At 39.9% G+C, this 19646-nt stretch overlaps 2 protein-coding genes and 1 pseudogene across 3 annotated transcripts; 1 reads left to right on the plus strand and 2 right to left on the minus strand.

The window, feature by feature from the left end:
• Window positions 1-7999: 7999 nt before the first annotated feature.
• On the minus strand, window positions 8000-9534 carry LOC133737059 (AP2-like ethylene-responsive transcription factor AIL6; annotated as a pseudogene).
• Window positions 9535-12979: 3445 nt separating this feature from the next.
• LOC133715941 (probable serine/threonine-protein kinase PBL11) lies at window positions 12980-15617 on the plus strand. Of its 2 annotated transcripts, XM_062142647.1 has the most exons (7): window positions 12981-13413; window positions 13650-13853; window positions 13952-14020; window positions 14138-14209; window positions 14473-14535; window positions 14621-14943; window positions 15022-15617. In XM_062142647.1, the coding sequence occupies exons 1-7, from the start codon at window positions 13215-13217 to the stop codon at window positions 15493-15495; spliced, it is 1404 nt and encodes a 467-aa protein (XP_061998631.1). In that variant the 5' UTR covers window positions 12981-13214; the 3' UTR covers window positions 15496-15617. The 2 variants fall into 2 exon arrangements, with proteins under 2 accessions (XP_061998640.1, XP_061998631.1); XM_062142656.1 differs by lacking the exon at window positions 14138-14209 and having other exon boundaries at window positions 12980-13413.
• A 142-nt stretch (window positions 15618-15759) lies between these two features.
• On the minus strand, window positions 15760-19023 carry LOC133715932 (protein ALTERED PHOSPHATE STARVATION RESPONSE 1-like). Its single transcript, XM_062142637.1, has 4 exons — window positions 17952-19023; window positions 17284-17516; window positions 16691-16914; window positions 15760-16592 (listed from the first exon to the last, which is right to left on the minus strand). The coding sequence occupies exons 1-4, from the start codon at window positions 18805-18807 to the stop codon at window positions 15776-15778; spliced, it is 2130 nt and encodes a 709-aa protein (XP_061998621.1). The 5' UTR covers window positions 18808-19023; the 3' UTR covers window positions 15760-15775.
• Window positions 19024-19646: the final 623 nt, after the last annotated feature.

The following is a 19646-nucleotide window of genomic DNA, read 5'->3' on the forward strand; positions in this document are numbered from 1 at the left end:
ATGTCTGTTTGAAACAATTCATTGAACACATTATATTACGATTATATTACGTGAGTGTGTTTAAGCTCCTCCCTCATTATCTTTTGGGCCTATCTTAACATTTTTCATTCATTTTAACTTGCAATGAATGCCTTTTTGTTCACAATTAATTACAGTTACATGGTGTAATTTCAACTTCTCCATTGTTTGGTACTTGGTCTTTTTCGATGGTGAAATAAATCATAAATGCCACACCTACAATTCTCCTAGTCAAAAGTCAAAACAACTGAGATCGATCTGCCAAGCGAAATAGATCACACTCTATGATCAAGTAATATCACTTCACATTTTCTGAGTCTCCCACCACAAATTTGGAGAAGTTAAAAGGGAAAGGGATTTCGATTTCTTCCTTTCCCAATTTCGTGTGATTCATATTCTGAAGGTTAAATCATGTGATCTTCTCACATGCTGTGGTTTCCAAATTAATGAGACGTTTGCCTTCAACTTTAGGCAATCAATCAATCACCTGCAGCATATAAACCATTGCAGGCATATATGCATATATATATATTTTTTTTTGAATAAAGGGCTGGTGCGGCTACCCTCAAGCCTTGATTAATGAAACTGTCAAATACAATGGGGGGGGGGGACATTGAGCCTAAACCCCTGATTACAATAAGCATCTAGAGTTTTTTCCGAAATAATATCAGAAATCTCTACAGGAGACTTGTATTCTAACAAGCACCAACTAGCAAAGAGTGCACAATTAGCTACTCCATTTGCTTTAACATAGCAGTGACATAGCGGAAAGATAACTTGATATGTAACCTGATTACAACATAGCATAATTACCAGCTTTAGCACAGCTTTCCTCCGATGTTGCCGCCGAAAAATAAATCCGACGACACTTAGTCTCATCCTGCCACTAGGTGGTAGCAACCATTTGACAAAGCAAAAAAACCGCCGCCTACCTAGAGCAGACAAGGCACATTGAGTGCATACACAGGCACAAGACCCGACTAGTCCTACACAACAAGTGTAGAGATTTATTGCACGCCAAAGACGCGACATAATGAAACAGCTGCTGCAAATAAAGCTAACAACAAAAATAAAATAGGTAGCCCAAACCGGGCCCAGAAAGGGAGCCCTAGCCCAAGACTTAATACAGGAAGCAAGAGAATTGCACATTGCCAGCCAAGCCTGGCCCAATCCACCACCGGCCGCCGCCGGCGAATGACCACTAGCGCCGCCTCGCCTGAAACTCCAGACCGCCACCACCAGCATAATATATAATATGTATATATTATATATGGTCAAAGACTCGAAGTAAATATAATTTTATGAACGTGCACGGGATTTGAATTGGAGGTCCCGAATGACTGAAATATATGTACGGCCAGCTTCTATTTCATCTTCCAACTATAAAAATTGATGAATGTTGTACTAGTTCCGTTAGGAAATTAATCCCTCACCACGTATAAAAATTGATGAATGTTGTACTAGTTCCGTTAGGAAATTAATCCCTCACCACGCAAGTACTATACTAGAGACGGAAAGAAGAAACAACCAAGTCAAGAGAACAACAATTTAATGAGGTTCGGCAAAAATCCATGTCTATGTCCTTGGAAAGCTTTCATCTTTACTATGAGAGAGAATGACATAAGTACAAGATTACACCGCTCAACTTAATACCCAACCTAAGCCCTTTGCATCCAATCAGGTACCCCTTTTACATACACCATCTCTCAATCCTAGAAACAACTAGATGTGTTACCCTCTTTCCCTCTTATAAACAAAAATTATTTTAAAATTAAAACAAAGGGAAAACCGAAAAAAGGGGATGGAAGAGATGGAAAAGTTTCATCTTTATTTTGTGTTCTTGAAGACAAAATGAATATCACAAAATTGAATGAGGTGGCGTGAGAAGAAAGTTTGGTGTGATAACAAATAACAAAGAAAAGAGTAGTTTTTCTCTCAAAAAAATAAAATAGTAGTTTTTGTTTAAGTAAAATAGGTTTGAGAGAGATTGTAGAGAGAACTGTAGGGAGAATTGTAATCATATTATTGAGAATAGGGGCCCTATATATAGGGATTATAAAGTACTAGTTCTAATGATACAAGGAATACCAATCCGTGTAGGATTGGGAAATCTAGAACTTTCTCTCCTATTCCTATTCCTAGTTTGATAAGGCACACTAAACTTGATTTTCCTTCAACACTCCCCCTTGTGCCGCTCAAACTTGGTGGTGACGCTTCATCCGTTGCCTCGTTAAAACCTTGCTCGAGTGAAAAACCCTGTGGGACAAAAACACGCTCGAGGAGGAGAAAAGAGTACAACACGTCATCTACTCTTCGAAATCAAACATGTAGGCATCATGACTCCCCCTGATGTCGATATCTCCCCCTGATTGCTACAATTGTGGGAGTTCGGATAACTTTCTCAATCCGATGCTCTTCACATGTTTCTCGAAGGTGGATTTAGGTAACGACTTAGTGAATAAGTCCGCTACATTATCCTCTGATCGGATTTGATTCACTTCAATCTTTAGAAGTGATTGTTGTTGCTGATTATAAAAGAACTTAGGCGATATATGCTTGGTGTTGTCGCCCTTGATGAAACCTAACTTCATTTGCTCAATACAAGCTGCATTATCCTCATAAATGCATGTAGGTTCATCCGTGGTAGACTTGAAACCACAACTTCCTTGTATATGTCTAATTATAGACCTTAGCCATATACATTCACGTACGGCTTCATGTAGAGCAATAATCTCTGCATGATTTGAGGAAGTAGCAACAAGGGTCTGTTTTGTAGACCTCCAAGATATCGCAGTGCTTCCGATGGTAAAGACATAACCCGTTTGGGAGCGACCTTTGTGAGGGTCAGAGAGGTACCCTGCATCAGCAAAACCCATCAAAACATCACTGTCGTTTTGATGGAGGGGGATAGGGTGAGGCCGACCACTTTGTCATGGTGGACGGTGGCTCCATGCCTAATGGGGTCCGATCCCATTCTTCCGTCATTCCTCTTCTCTCTGTAGGGATAAAATAAGCCCATATCAATCGTATCTCTTAGGTATCGAAAGATTGTCTTTACACCAATCTAATGGCGGCGTGTTGGCGCAGAGCTATGTCGAGCTAACAAGTTCACTGCGAATGAGATATCTGGTCTTGTGCATTGAGCTAAGTACAATAATGCGCCTATTGCACTTAAATAGGGCACTTCGGCCTCTAATGGTTCTTCGTCCTCATCCTTTGGGCGAAACGGATCTTTTCCGGGCTCAAGACTACGACCGATCATGGGAGTACTCACAGGCTTTGCTTTATCTTCATTAAAGCGCCTTAGGATTTTCTGAGTATATGCAGACTGATGGATCAGAATCCCATCACTACGGTGCTCGAGTTCTAAACCGAGACAAAACCGTGTTTTCCCAAGATCTTTCATCTCAAATTCGGATTTCAAATATGTAGCAGTCTCCTTTAACTCATCTAGAGTTCCAATTAGGTTTATGTCATCGACATAAACTGCTACAATTGCAAATCCGGAACTTGTTCTTTTAATGAACACGCATGGGCATATTTCGTTATTAATATATCCCTTCCCAATCAAGTAGTCACTTAGACGGTTATACCACATCCGTCCGGATTGTTTTAATCCATATAGTGAGCGTTTTAATCTTATTGAAAACGCGCTCCGTGGTTTAGAGCCACTTGATTTGGGTAATTGAAGTCCATCTGGAACCTTCATGTATATCTCTGAATCTAGATCCCCATAGAGATATGCAGTAACCACATCCATAAGCTGCATGTCAAGTTTTTCGGAAACTACCAAACTGACAAGGTAGCGGAACGTTATAACGTCCATTACAGGAGAATATGTCTCCTCGTAGTCGATTCCAGGGCGTTGTGAGAAACCTTGCACCACGAGACGGGCTTTATATCTAACCACCTCGTTTTTCTCATTACGCTTTCTAACAAAGACCCATTTGTGGCCAACAGGTTTTACATCTGGGGGTGTCTGCGTTATGGACCCAAATACCTGTCTCTTTGCTAGTGAATCTAATTCAGTCTGGATCGCATCTTTCCATTTAGGCCAATCCGCTCTTCATTGACATTCTTCGACAGAGCGAGGTTCGATATCATCATATTCTATGATTCCTTTTGCAACATGATATGCAAATGCATCATCAATTGCCATAGAATTTCTATCCATCATCTTATGTACACTAGTGTAATTTATAAAGATCTCTATATTCTCTGGAGTTGGTTCTGACATCGGAGCGTCCCTCAATGATGTTTCTTGGACATAACCATAATCTGGAATATTCTCATGAGATGGATTATTCACATCGATGATTAATGGATTATTTTGTGCCAAACTCGCTTTCTTTCTTGGGCGAGAATCCATCGAACCTATAGGCCTCCCGCGCTTCCTGGCAGGAGCCATGGGCCTAGCCACAACGTCACCATCACTGTGAGTGGGGACGTTGGCGCCATGCTCTGGTAACCTTGAGATGGCGTCATGTCCTCTAATTTTAGGGACATCAATCCTTGCAGGCACGTTTGCAGCAGGTATGTGTGATCTCGTCACTTTAGCGATATCAGAAAACGCATCAGGCATCGATTCTGCTACGTTCTGAAGATCGAGAATTCTCCGCACTTCAATTTCGGACTGTGCGGTTCGGGGATCAAGATGAGATAGAGTGGGGACAGACCACGACAATTCCTGTCGTTCCTGTTGAACATTCATGTTCTTATCTCCCCCTAACGACGGGAAGACTGTCTCATCGAAGTGACAATCCGCAAATCTTGCGGTAAAGAGATCGCCTGTCAAGGGTTCTAAGTAGCGGACAATTGTTGGAGAATCATATCCAACGTAAACGCCTAATCGTCGTTGAGGACCCATTTTGGTGCGCTGTGGCGGCGCAATTGGCACATAAACTGCACACCCAAATATGCGTAAGTGTGAGACATTAGGCTCATAACCAGTCACCATCTGGGATGCAGAAAAGGGTTGAGTGGCAGTGGGCCTCAGACGAATAAGCACAGCTGCGTGCAATATTGCATAGCCCCAAGCAGAAATAGGGAGATTGGTGCGCATTACCAATGCCCTAGCGACCATTTGTAGTCGTTTAATGGCGGCGTCTGCGAGACCATTTTGGGTGTGAATATGAGGAACTGGATGTTCAACTTCTTCCCAATGGACATGCAATAATCATCAAAAGTTTTTGATGTAAACTCTCCAGCATTGTCTAACCTTATAGACTTAATAGGATGATCAGGGTGGTGAGCCCTTAACTTAATAATTTGTGCTAGGAGTTTAGCAAATGCAGCGTTCCTAGTGGACAATAGCATGACATGTGACCAGCATGTCGATGCATCAACCAACACCATAAAATATCTAAATGGTCCGCATGGTGGTTGAATAGGTCCACAAATATCACCTTGGATTCTTTGCAAGAATGGTATATTTTCTTTAGTGTCCTTTGCATAGGATGGTCTCGATCCTAATTTTGCTAAAGAGCAGGCTTTGCAGAACGAATGATGGGCTTTAGAAACAACCAATGAGGATTTTGGTTGAGCCATGAAGTCACAATGGACTTTAGAAGTAAATTTTGGAGACAAATGAGCCTTGGTGGCGTCAATGCCACCCTGAGGCCGTAGGGGGATGGCGGCGCCGGCCAAGGATGGCCGGATTTGGGGGTGAACTGCGCCGTGAGGCGCAGGGGCTCATTTGGTGTCCAAAAACCGAGTTTTACTACTTTTCGTTCTGAAAAATGGATGTCCGTGTGAAGTCTTTAATATACGGATCATAATATCACTACCTGGGTGTCCCAAACGGTCATGCCAAAGCCTATATGTGTCTGAATCCCATAAATCATCTCTCATAACATGATTGGATTCAATTACTCGAATAGTGGTTGCATACAACCCACTAGATCGACACATAAGTTTCTCTAAGACTCTTTTATATCCGTAGTCATTAGAGGTAATGCAAAGGAACTCTTGTCCATTCTCACAATGCATTTCCGCATGAAAACCATTGGCTCTTATATCTTTAAAGTAATAAAGTTCGAAAAATATGTCTACGACATGAGATTAAAATAAATCGATACTTCATTAATAATAGCCAATGATTACATCAAAGTTTCGTGACCATTTATCTAATCCAAAATAAAAATCAAACATTAGACAAATTGTAGTCACTCAATTCGTTCGGTAATTCCAATTAAATATGACCAGGGAAGTAGAGAGATGTCGGTGGAGCGAAGCTCTCTTAAGTACCACTAATCTCAATTACTTTCCTAGACATCATACTTAATTGAGTACGCCTAGAGGAAAGGAGATAATTCAATAAGTCATTTTATTGATTAAGGCATAATTGCCATTACATAATTCTTGGAAATTAAAAGACTATGCTAAATAAAAATCTGCGGCATTCTATCTTCATCGCCAGATTTAAAGTCTTTTATAGCTCGATATCTTGATTACCATTAATCAGGTACTCCATAAAATACCATGAAGAGGATGCTCTCTTGATTGAGGTGTATTGACACAATACATATGGTCTCTAGGACCAATGGCGTTGGAATAGTGCAATCATGGCCAAAATTGGCGCCATGGTGTCCAACCCTATACCCTCAACATCATGACCCCTATGGTCATGTTAGGGTTTTCTCAATAAATTTGTTTTTTTTTGCGTTTTTCCACAAGCATGCATAAATAATATGATGCAGAGAGCCTTCGAACAATATTTCATAACTCTTTCAAAGTTTTAGTGAAGCAGATATTATTCCATCGTGCTTCTATGTTCGGAAAGTTGTGAATGTTACCAAAAACGTTCACTAGGTTCAACCCAAAGGTTGTTAGCGTTATCCTCATTCATGTACTCAAACTGGAAGGCCATCATAATGTGGCGCTTCATTAGGGTAAATACCCTGGAATTTTCTATCTCAGTTTGTGAGTCTTGAGCGGTTCCTTTAGAACAGGGCTCTTGGATTGTAGGCAAATAAATATCCCGTGCCCGTGGAATCCAATGGAGTAAAATCAAGCTTGTTCAAGTCTTACATCCTGAAAAGGAAAGCAAGAACATATTAGTTTTGGAGTCAATGCTTCCACAAAAACTAATATAAGATTTCTGAGCCTTAATGCTACCAAGAAATCGATTTCCAAGAAAATTTGGATTAGACCGAAACAATGATATTTGAATGGTCAAAATAAATGCTCACGAACGCTCTTAGTTCGTTTATAGCGTGAATCCCCACGATTCCGCTTTTCAAGAATCGAACTCACGTTATAAGAAAGGTAGGATGTAGAAGAAGGGAGGTTGCAAGTCCCCGAAGAAAAAGAAGGAGAAATTAAAATTCGGAAAGCAGGAACTTTAATTTAAAAACTTACTTGTTGAAATTCGGAACAGATTCTCTTCTGAACAGTTTGCACTTCGATTGGTGTACAGGTCTCAAAACAACTCTGATAAGGTAGACGTTTCGGGGCTTGCAAGCAGACTGACGTGCACAAGAAAGGAGAAGGATGCAGTTGGTGTACGTTGGTGCTGCAGGGGCAGCAGACATGCAGCGGTGCGTGCAGGGATGCGTGCGCAGGGGCGCGTAGGTGAGGCTAGCGTGGGCTAGGAGCTGTGGTGATGAAGAAGATTTTCAGGTTTTTGGTTTTTGATTTGTGGTTAGAACTCGTGCTGATAACGTGTTTAAGTAAAATAGGTTTGAGAGAGATTGTAGAGAGAACTGTAGGGAGAATTGTAATCATATTATTGAGAATAGGGGCCCTATATATAGGGATTACAAAGTATTAGTTCTAATGATACAAGGAATACCAATCCGTGTAGGATTGGGAAATCTAGAACCTTCTCTCCTATTCCTATTCCTAGTTTGATAAGGCACACTAAACTTGATTTTCCTTCAACAGTTTTTGTATTATATAAACAAAAAAAAGGGATGATTTTATGAGATAAAAAGAGATATATCATTAATAGAGGCCAAATCGGCGTATTACATCAACTCCACGACTTGAATCATGTCTCTAGACCAAGCAAATAAAGACTTGATTAACACCACTCATTAAGTCTATAAGCTCGTTTGTTAAATGATCCTATAAAGAAGAAAAACAACCTAAATAGCTAGATATATAGTTAAAATTTAGGGCTAAATACTGTTTAGTACCCTGTGGTTTGAGCCCAACATTGATTCAGTCCCTCGACTTTCAATTTCATCAAAAACACCACTGCATTATCAAATCTCATCTAATAGGTCCTTCCGTCAATTAAAGCCGTTAACTTGTTGATGAGGCATGCCATGTCAGATCGTGTGGGCCCCACCTATCAGGCAAAATTCCAAAATTGCCTATGCCTCTCTCTAAAACCCTCTCTCTCTCTCTCTCTCTCTCAATACCCAAAATAACAGCCTTGTTCTCAAATTAAAACCAAATCTTCAGACCAAATTTGGGTTGGGTTTTTCTAATTTGATCCAGTTGAATCGGAATGGTGGCGAAGATGATGAAGTGGCCTCCGGTGAATACGAGGAAGTACGAGGAAAGGCTGGTGGCTGGTGGGGTGGGATCTGGTGTGGCAGGAGGAGGAGGACGAGGGCAGCGCCAGGGAGAGTAAGTTCAACTTTGAGATTAGATGCGCTTCATATCTACCCGTCCAACGATGTCTATAGCAACCAAATACAAAAATCATATTTCAGAGTCAGAAACTCATAGACTCCTTGTACTATGCATGAATATGACCCAATACAAAACATGACATCCTCCTTTCAGACTGGTGCATTCATCTTTCACCCTTGAATTAAACTAATCAATCACACTCAGAAAATTTAGTCAAATAAGGGATTGAAAGGCCCAAGACCTAGTTCTTCATTAAACATCATTAAACCCCATATTATTATTCTTTGTGTATGCATCCATTTCTCATATTATTTTACCAAGAACAGAAAAAACCCAAATGAACCATGAACATTAAAACAGGTAGAAAACCCATAAAGATTAATTACCTAGTAACTCCTCTGTAAATTGAAGTCCTCTGCCCAAAAGTATTAGAGATTTTCTTAGTGCTATCAGTGTCCACCGCAACAATGGCCTTTTCAGTATTCGAGGTCTGAGTATTAGCATTAGTAACCCCAACAGACAAAGCATTGCTTTTGTTCGTAGCACCACAGCTCGAGAAACCCAACTCGTTCCCAATCGACTCAACCGAGTGACCTGTAAACTCGGCGCAAGCAAGCTGAGCCCTGGCCATGGATGCCGAGTCCTCCACCGTACCTCGGAGCCCGAGTTAGCCGAAAAGGCTTGGAACCCAGTAATCACCTTGAGATCCTGGTTCTAGTGGTGGTCACCAAAGTAGGCCGAGCCCTGGTTGTAGATTTGGGTCAGCGACGAGTCCTGCGTCTCCGTTTGGCTGTCAGCGTAGAGCACCATGGAGTCGCCAAGAAAGTCCTTGAGCTTGGGAATTGGTTGGTTATGAGTTTGTGGGTCGATGAAGCTCGCAAGCGAATAGGAGTGGGTCTGTTTAGTTTGGTGGTCTTCCTCACCTTCCATGTAGAACACTTCGGAGGTAGTAATGAGGAGAGGCAGCAGTAACAGCGGAGGTATCGTAAGCCTGAGCGAAGGGAGACTCAGACTCGGAGGAGGGGCAATTTTGGAATTTTGCTTGATAGGTGGGGCCCACACGATCTGACATGGCATGCCTCGTCAGCGAGTTAATGGCTCTAATTGACATATTATTGACAGAATGACCTATTAGATGAGATTTGATAATGCAGGGGTGTTTTTGATGAAATTGAAAGTCGAGAGACTGAATCGATGTTTGACTCAAACCACATGGTACTAAATAGTATTTAGCCCTAAAATTTAATTGTAGGCTATAGAAACCAAACCGTAAATTAGGCAAAGGCTGAGGCCCAAAGGGACCCAAACCTTAGCCCAATTCAATGCAACAAATCCAGAAGGCCCTAGCCCATTGAAAAACCCTAAGCACCCTAGCAAACCTATCGTTGCCACCATCACCAAGACATACGACATTTTCCCATCCGTTGCTGGCAGCCATCGTCCCCTTCACAATCCATCGAGACCAGTTATTGAGCAAATCACCAACCAAGGAGGAAGAAAACTCATACTTCATAATCCGTTTCTGGACATACTTCTACTAACGTTTCTTTTAGAGATTGTCTAAAAATAAAAGGATGTTATGTTTTATATATCTATATATGATTGTAACGTACTCCATTCTAAAGAGAATCTTATGGAAATCAAAGACTAGGGACATTATGTCCAAAGAATCCAAAGTTAAGGTCATGTTTAATTATCATTGTTATTTTTCTAATTCATAATCAGGTCAATACAATAGGCCAATTACACATAAAGACATTGCATAGTTTCGAATGGACCCGTTGAGTATAGATTACTCTAAAGTCTAAAGAAAGCAAGAAATTTTTATTTTTTCTAACATTTACCTGTCCATCATTCTGACTTGTACATACAGTCATGTTTGTTTCTAGATGGCTAGAGTACTATATTTTGCAATTAATTAGAAAGATGAATCAGTCCTTATGGATACATACTCTACTAAAAAAGAAAGAAAGAAAATACGGATTATCAGCATACCAGCGGGGCCAAACTGGGCCAAGAAAGAAAGAAAAGATTGGCGCCCGTGGCTCCATTTAATTGGATCGTTGCTAGCATGCGGCAGAACTGCCGCCTCTGCGGTTAGTCAGTTCAAAAAATCAAAAGAGGTATAGATGGATAAAGAGCTGTAATTAAAACTTCCCTTTAAATCCTTTATTTCCTCGATTTTTTCTCTCTTTATAAACGTGAAAGCAATAGTAGTTTAGTAAGATGCACAAAAAGGTAATTCCTAATGAGTTGAGAACAAGCTCACTAAAAATTAATTCATATCGAGAATTGGAATCCGAAATTAATTATTAATATTTAAAAAAAAAAAATTCTTAGCTCACTCCATCCTTACATATGTAAATGAGAATCGAAACCATGACATTTACAATGTTAGAATTATAAATTACCAATAGGTTATAGCTCACCGACATAAATTAATTATTAAATCTGCCACTAATCTTAACGCATATATGGTATAACAAATTGTTAGGGTTTGTTTCTAAACTTAAAAAAGAAGGGAAAATGTCCATTTACCTAAATTTGAGTTACACTAATCCCATTTACTCAAACATCTTATAAGATTGCCCACTTACTCAACAAATTACATATTTTTTTCCCTTATACCCAATTAAGTTATTTTTTATTAATTTTTGGGACAATTTTGCCCTCTCTCCCTTTGTCACTTAGAGAGAGAGAGACTTCACCGGACTTTGGTCGCCGGCCGCCGGAATCCGATCACCGGCGGCCGAAATCTGGCCACCGGTGTTCGGTTTTATTGCCCCCCAATAAACTTTTTATTATCCTCAATAATATCCAATAAACTTTTTATTGCCCCTCAATAAACTTTATTGCCCCCTAATAAGCTTTTTATTGCCCTCCAATAAAAATTTATTGGGGGTTAATAAAAGTCTCCGACGACATCTTTGCGAACTTCTGGCAACCTCCGGACCGGTAACCGGAGTCCGGCGTCTTATTTTATTGCTCCCCAATAAACTTTATTGCCCCCAATAATACCCAATAAATATTTTATTGCCCTCTAATAAACTTTATAAAAATTTATTTGGGGGTAATAAAAGTCTCCGGTGACGGGTGATCGGATTCCTGAGGCTGGTGACCGGATTCCTGCGGCCGGTAATAGGAGTCCGGCGAGATCTTCAATGACTTTTTAATTATTTAAAGGGCAAAATTGTCTTTTTACATTTAAATTGGGGAAGTGGGCACACAAATCTTTTATGGCACGTTTACTTACTTGGAATGGAAAATAATCATGAATATGAGACAATTGGAATGAGAGAAGAAAGGAATCAATATTGATTTCGGAAGAGTTGATTCCTAAACCCATCTCCCCCCTTCATAATCAAATTCCTGAGTATTCAGGAATCGATTCCTTATAAGGAGGTGAGACCTACACCCATTCTCATTCCTTCATGTGTTAGTAAGGCCTCGTTTGGTTCACGGAAGGGAAATCAATTCCCTTGTCTTTCCAGTGGGGAAGGGAAACTAAAGTTCCTGTCAGGTTTCCTTTCCTGTGTTTGGTAAAGCAGGGAAAACATCCAGGAAAGACCATTTGATTTCCCTTCCAGTGTTTGGTTGGTGAAGGAAAGGAAAGTAAAAATATAGCTATGTTTCAATAATACCCTTGTATTTTAATAAAAATACAAACTATGTTTCAATGGGTATATTTGGCAATTGCATATTTGAGCAGGGTTATTATTGTCCAAAATTGCAGTCATAAATGCTGGGAAAGAAGAGGGGAAAATCAATCCCATGGGTCTTGAGTGGAATGACCTTCCCCCCAATTTTCCCCTCTGTCAGGAAAGTGCTTCTAGATTTTGTGGTTACCAAACAAAGGAAAGGAAAGACTTTCCTTTCCTGATGCCTCAAATCCATGAACCAAACATGGCCTAAATGTAGGAATACTTTTATCCGGAATCATTCTGATTCCTTTATATGTTAGTAAACGTAGGAATAGTTTTACCCCGTAATCATTTTCTCCCATTCCAAGTAAGTAAACGTACCCTTAGTGGAGTAAGTTGACATTTATTGGAATCAAATTGAATAAATGGTCAAGACCCAAAAAAAGAAAGTTGCATATTGATTTCAAGTGATTCACCAAAGATCCATTAGACCTCTGACCAAGTCCATCCTCATGCATGAGGATTCTCTGCCCGTGGGGAGCAAACGCATACATTTGCAACATCAATTCACAGATACGTAGATAGACAGTACTTGTTGTTTTGGCCTATATGCCGTCTTACATAATAGGACTAAGTCATAAGTGGTGAGTAGGAGAGTGACCTTTCTTTTTTATTTTCTTGTTAATTAATCCCAAGACTGACTCTTAAAAACCATAGCTAGACTTCCAAATTCTGAATACATAATATAAAGCTAGCCGGCAATGCAACAGTTTGTGATCAGCTTATATACAGTGACCTCTTTCTAATATTCCTTCCCCTCCTTTTATCTTCAAAAAGAAATCAGATTATAAGCTTGACAGAAAGAGAGTGAGTGAAAATGCCAAAAGCAAAATAATGCAAGAATTGGGTATGTAGAATGAGTTGCTTGTTTTAGGATTTAGGGTTTTGAGCTTTGGAGGTGATTAATTGGAAATGGATTCACCACAGTCTCTTCAAGATTCTGTTCCTCATGCTAGTCATCAAACACATATATGGGGAGGCTTCGTAATAGGCATTCTAACAGTCGTGATAGCTGCGTTGTTATACTTCCTTTGCAGCAGGAAGCTTATACCGGCTCTCAGGCGCCGGCGAGAACAAGGGCAGTTGTCACCAAAGAAACTTGCTCTAAAAGGTGAGCAAAACTTGACTTATTTCCAGCAATTTACATTGCCATATCGTTGAATAGTTGGAGGCCAAACCACGAAAGAAAGAAGATTGCACATTTTACATTATATCTCTATGTACTTTTCAGTTAACTCAATTGTTGCACCACTTTATAAAAACATGCTGGGTTTATCTCAAAAGGTTTCGGTGTAATTCAAGGAGATAATTGTTTTGATCCGGCAATTTTTAACTCTGCATTTTTAGGAACTTTGAAACAGGAGAAGATAGATCTGAGGCGATTCCATCTGGAGGAACTAGTGAAGGCTACAAATAATTTCAACAGAGACTGCATGTTGGGCTGTGGTGCTTTTGCAAATGTTTACAAGGGGAACTTTGATGATCTGGGAACCCTGGCCATCAAGAGAGCTCACGCCGATTCGTTTCAGAGTGTTGAAGAATTCAGAAACGGTATAAAGCCTGCACAGGTTTCAGACACCAGAAAGAAAAGATTTCATAACTAAATGAATGCTTAATCTGATTCTTGTTTAGTGTTTTTCTTCGAACAGAAGTGAAGCTACTCTCTAAAGTTAAGCACAGAAACCTTGTAGGACTGGTTGGATATTGTGAAGAACCTGGTATGCATATATATGTTATATGATTATCAAGTTTTACCCTATTGTTTCATATATATATATATATATATATTTGTTTTCTATATACTAATAATTAAGGCTGAATTGGTTGTGACTTAGTTGGAGCAAGAGGGGGAAAAGTTTTGATCTATGAATACGTACCCAATGGTTCTCTGCTTGATTATATAATGGGTACGTTCCTTTGCTTAAAGTCAAGACCCTTTAAAAATAATTGACCAACTATTTTAAATTGTTACATATGTAACCACTCTAAGGGATTCCAGTATTACTCGAGAGGGTTCGAGCACTACTTCAGACTGTTTGAGGAGTTTTATATTTCTAAAATCTAAGAAATTGGCTAAATGCCCGTCAGATGATCCAAATTTGAGCTTTGATTCCTAAATTGGGTGTTAATTAGGTCTGTGTTTGCTAAATCATGTTCAATTACCATGTAGGAAAGAAATGGATAAGCTTAAGTTGGAGGCAAAGAGTGAACATAGCCATTGGAGCAGCAAAAGGTTGGTCCATCACTTATATTTATTACATTTGAAGAAAGAAAATTAATGTCACTAATGTTGGTTTACAATTTTACTGTTTTCACAGGCATTGCTCATTTGCATGAAGGGGTTAACCCAAGCATAATTCACCGTGACATAAAGCCAAGTAACATCTTGATAGGAGATGGGTTTGAAGCTAAGGTTTCAGATTTTGGACTTGTAAAATCAGGGCCTGTAGGAGACGATTCACATGTCAGTAGCCAAATCAAAGGAACTCCAGGGTACCTCGACCCTGCTTATTGTGCAAGTTTCCACTTATCCCAATTCAGTGATGTCTATAGCTTTGGAATCATTCTTCTCCAACTTGTTTCTTCCCGGCCTGCTGTTGATATGACCGGAAATCGCCCTAATTTTCACATCATTGACTGGGTGAGCAATTTATCATGACCTTAATTGTTATCCGAACTTTGTTCATCAAATAATGTGACAATGTTTTCTTTGGTGCAGGCAAGGCCTAGCTTAGAGAGAGGTCGTGTTGAGGAGATTTTAGATGCTAATCTTTTATCAGAACCATGTAACACAGAGGTGATGCTAAAGATGGGAAAACTTGGCTTGAGGTGTGTTGTGAAAATACCCAAGAACCGTCCTACAATGTCCCAGGTGTGTCGAGAACTCGAAGAAGCCCTCTATTCTGCAGACAATAAACAGCAGTTGAGAGAGAGTCGAAGATCAAATGGTGCACCTCGTCGACCAACAGACCTAGGGTTTGGGAGATCAATAGACTATGATCAATCTCTAAACTCTGTGAGCCTAGATGGCATTGGATTCCAGAAGTTTCATGTAGACCTAGATAGCATGTCCTTTCAGAGCACAAGCTTAAGGTGTTTAGAGAACAATAGTATTGAAATCGACATCGACAGGGACGATTTGAAAGATATACGAGAGGAAATTAGTACAGAAGAAGACCCAAACATGAAATGAATGTTTCAATGTATCTGTGTGTGAGAAAGGTTGAAATTTATTTGTGCTTGGATTGTAGGTACATTGTGAATCTACTGAATTGTGATATATGCTAAATTTTAAGAAACACCATATCCTTATTATCCTATATATTCTTAAAAACAAACAGATAATTAAATATAAACTTTACAAAGCAAGAGCCTGCAATGCATAACCATTTCAATGAGAGCAGGTTTGACACAACCTATCATATGAAACAATTCTTCAACAGCTAGCCTAACACTACATGAATGCTGCAACTTCAGGAAGGGTTGTTGCTACTTTTGTCATCTACCCCCTTTGCATTTTCGCTGAAAGTTATAATGTCAGCGTACAATTTTGTAGCAGTCTTTGAAAACTCGGCTAAGGATTCAAAAACTGAAGTAAACCCCGTCTGAAATCCATTCACTGCAATGTGCTGTGTCTCCTGCATGCTGGTTTGATGTTTTGCCTTCTCAGTGTCTAGCTTCTTCCTAAACATATCCAGCTGATCCTTCATCCCAGTCAAATACTCAATTCGATTTGGCACATGCAGTTCTGTTTCTTTCTCAGAAAACTTCAATCCAAGAAGCCTTCTCTCTGTCCTTTCAAATGCCAAAACCTTCTTATCAAGTTCTCTGGCGAGTCCATCGACCTTCCTCTTTTGTTGGTGCTCCTCCCCTTGTTGAACCAACAGGGCTCTGACATCTTTCCCAAAGCTTTTCATGGCACTAGTCACTGCCCTATCTGGCAGTTTATCCATAAAAGTTAACCAGTTATGACAGATTGCAAGTAATGGTGGCCCGTTGAGTGTACACGATGGAAGTGGAGACATGCCCTTCAAGTAGAATTCAGTTTCAGGGGCAACAAACTTTAACAGCCAACCATGAAGAGCTTCAATGTACCCCTTCTGGGAAGCAAAGTATGATGCAAAGCAAGCACGCCAGTTTTGAAGTTCAGCTTCAAGCTTGAAAGTAGCAAGCTGGTGCGAGTCATTGCAGAACATTCCAATGGTGAGGCAGTTGAGCGATCTCACTTCAGACATGATTTTGTTTTGAGTTTCATGCAATTCCGACATTATCTGCCAATTTCTCATTAAGCTGCAGTAATGGAGAAATGAAGGTTATAACAAATTTCAAATATTGCCAAGGCTTCTCACAGCTTCCCAACAATACATAGATGACGGTAGCTGTCTTACCCCTTTAGCAGCTCGATAAGTTGTGGCTGCAGCTCTTCATCTCTCAGTTTTTCGATTCTTTGTGATATTGATTCAGCACTTCTTATGGCAACCAAAATTCTGGCATACAAGTCCTTTACTTCAACTCCAACTTTGTCCCTACTGTCAAGTCCATCTCCTCTAACATCTTGGTTTCTCAAATGGGAGCATTTTCGCTCATAAGTTCTCCTGGTTTCCTCTCCAGCCTGAATACATGAATGTAAAGATGTTGGCAATATTTGATATATCATTCAAAATTATCTCAAATGTCCAGATGAAGGGGTAAAAAGAAGCTAAAAACTAATGGCTAATAATTAAAAATCAGGACATATGGCGGATATGACAATGTGAAACATAGTGGAATACACTAATCACATATCTACTTCATAAAAAGGATTTCGTTTCTACTGATAAGAAACATATAACGAGAGAGTGCTCATATATTTTGTTCTAATTATAGACTACCAATGTAGATGGTACATCTCGAGAAAAATTAATAATCATTAAAAGATCAGATACGCTGCAGAAGAAATCATAAACTGATTGAAGCACAAATAGTTGGATTCATACTCTACCTTCACCTCCTGAAATAGCTTTTTCTCCCAAGCATATAACCTTCCTAATGTCAAAGAATGGTTCCCGGATCCCATTGCTCCATAGTCATCAAAGAGATCATTGCTGTACTGAGTGTAAGTTGAAGAACTTTTGGAACTAGATGTAAGCAGACTTTTGCCAGAGGAAGACCAAGATAATGTGGATGAGGTGGAGCGACTCCGTGTGATTGAACGGATGAGCTTAGTTGAGTTCTCTGCACCCAAAATCATAGATGAATTGATAGTAGAGCTATAATATGATGGGAATCACTACTACATATGCAATTTGCTGCACACACCACCAGTAACTGATTCAAGAAACTCAATGGAATACCAAATGAGGTGTTCAGCGGATAACTTGACCTCAAGGCAATTTGACAAGTGCTCTAAAAGCCAATCCATGCAGAATACAAGGTTTGAACAAGGCCAAGTTGGGCCACAAAGAGATGCAATCTTAACAGTTCTACATATGCAGAAGGAAAAGATTTGGCATAATTAACAGAAATTGCAACATTTTTCTTATGGATTCAATAATGGTTCTCTCTAATGTCTCCTATTCAAATCAAATAAAGAAATGAACTACACCAAGCAAAGATGAACAACAACACTTGTTTTCAAAGACACAAGTAAACAAAAGAGAAAGACCCCACCTTTAATCTCCTCCAATGCAGATTGCATCTGAACCATGTTAGTCTCTAGCATCCTTGAAACATCCAAACCAGAATCATAGGCCTTCATGAAATGGTCCTCAACATCTCTCAAAGCCTCCAACAACTCCGTCCCCTCTTTGGGTGTATCAATGACCCTCAGACTTTTTTGCTCTTCTTGGGTCACATCAGCATCACTCACAGCCTCAATTCCACTCTCCTCCTCATGACCCACATCACAATTACTCAAATCTCCAACCTTTCCCTCACTCATTACTCCTTCACCCACATCTTCCAACTCAGGAATCCCTTCTTTCTCTCTCACAGCCCTCAAGTCCTCATCAAAACTCTGCCCAAACCCATTTACCACTTGTGACCTCACACCATCATAGAAAGGATTAAAGAAATCCCACCCAAATGTCCTCTCTGGTGACTCCATTGCTGCCTCCACCCCATCATAAAAATGCTCACACACCACTTCCCCCTCCTCACTCTCACCATCTGGGTTTTCTTGTAATTTTGCAGATTCAGAAACTGGGCCAGCAGCAATGGCTTTGTGGGTGGTGGGCTCAGATGGCCTCTGCTGAAGCAACATGGGGTTGTTTTGGACAATGGGCTCAGCATTTTCAAGATTCACAGAAGGAAATGTGATCAGAAATGGTGAAGATGGTGAGGAATGTCTTGCTACAAACATCCTTATGGCAGCTGCTACTGAGTAGAGTGAGTGATTGTACTTGCACTGTGCTTCTGCAAAAGCATACCTTCTCTCCACAGCCAGTTTCAGCTGCCGCTTCCTCTCTTTGCAGAGCCAAACGACGTCGTCCCCCTCGCCGTTTTTCTTTGACACAACACAGCCCATGATTCCGGCCAGAGGTGGGTTTTGGTGAAGAAAGGTGGGTTTTTTAGCTGTGATCAAAGCTGTGGTTTTGAGAACCCAGAGCCGTGACCTTTGTAGAGAATCAAATCATGTCATAATGTGTAATGCAGATTATGTAACTGATAAGAGTACTGTAGGGTTTTTGCCTCTGACTGGAAAACTGAGGTGGGTTTTAGTTTTTGGTGGGAAAAATGAGAGAGGAAATAGTGGGTTGTCAGAAAATGAGTCAAAACTGATTCTATCTTGGGTATCAAAATCCCAATACCAAATCTTTTGAGGACTAGACTGATGGTACTCCATTTTTAACTACCATTTATATTGTATATTAGAAAATCGCAAATAATGATTAATCTAACGACTCACGACTTTGTAGTTTAATACAACTTTCGACTTATAAGTTAATTAAGACGAAGAATTTAGGGAAATGCATGAATGTTGAACACTGTCAGTTAGAAACTGAACCAAATGAGTAGGGATGACAAAAATCCCCAGCGGGGCGGAGCTCCATTAGATACCCGTCCCTAATGGGGGGAGAATTCGGGGACAAATGGGGAATGATGATGGGGATCCCCAATCCCCGCTATTTAAGATTGGGGATGGGGCGGGGATGATATTGTGATCTTCATCCCCAAACCCGCCCCAATAATATATACATATATTTAACTTATATATGTTTTAATTTATTTTGTATAATATAAATCACAAATATATACATTTACTACTTTACTTTAATGGCTACGTTTTTACTTTAATGGTGTTTTGACCTTTGCACTCACTGAATTATGATTTATGAATTTAATCATGTTTTAAATTTATTTGTT

The sequence above is a fragment of the Rosa rugosa genome, chromosome 1 (assembly GCF_958449725.1).
Source record: "Rosa rugosa chromosome 1, drRosRugo1.1, whole genome shotgun sequence".
Classification (NCBI taxonomy): domain Eukaryota; kingdom Viridiplantae; phylum Streptophyta; class Magnoliopsida; order Rosales; family Rosaceae; genus Rosa; species Rosa rugosa.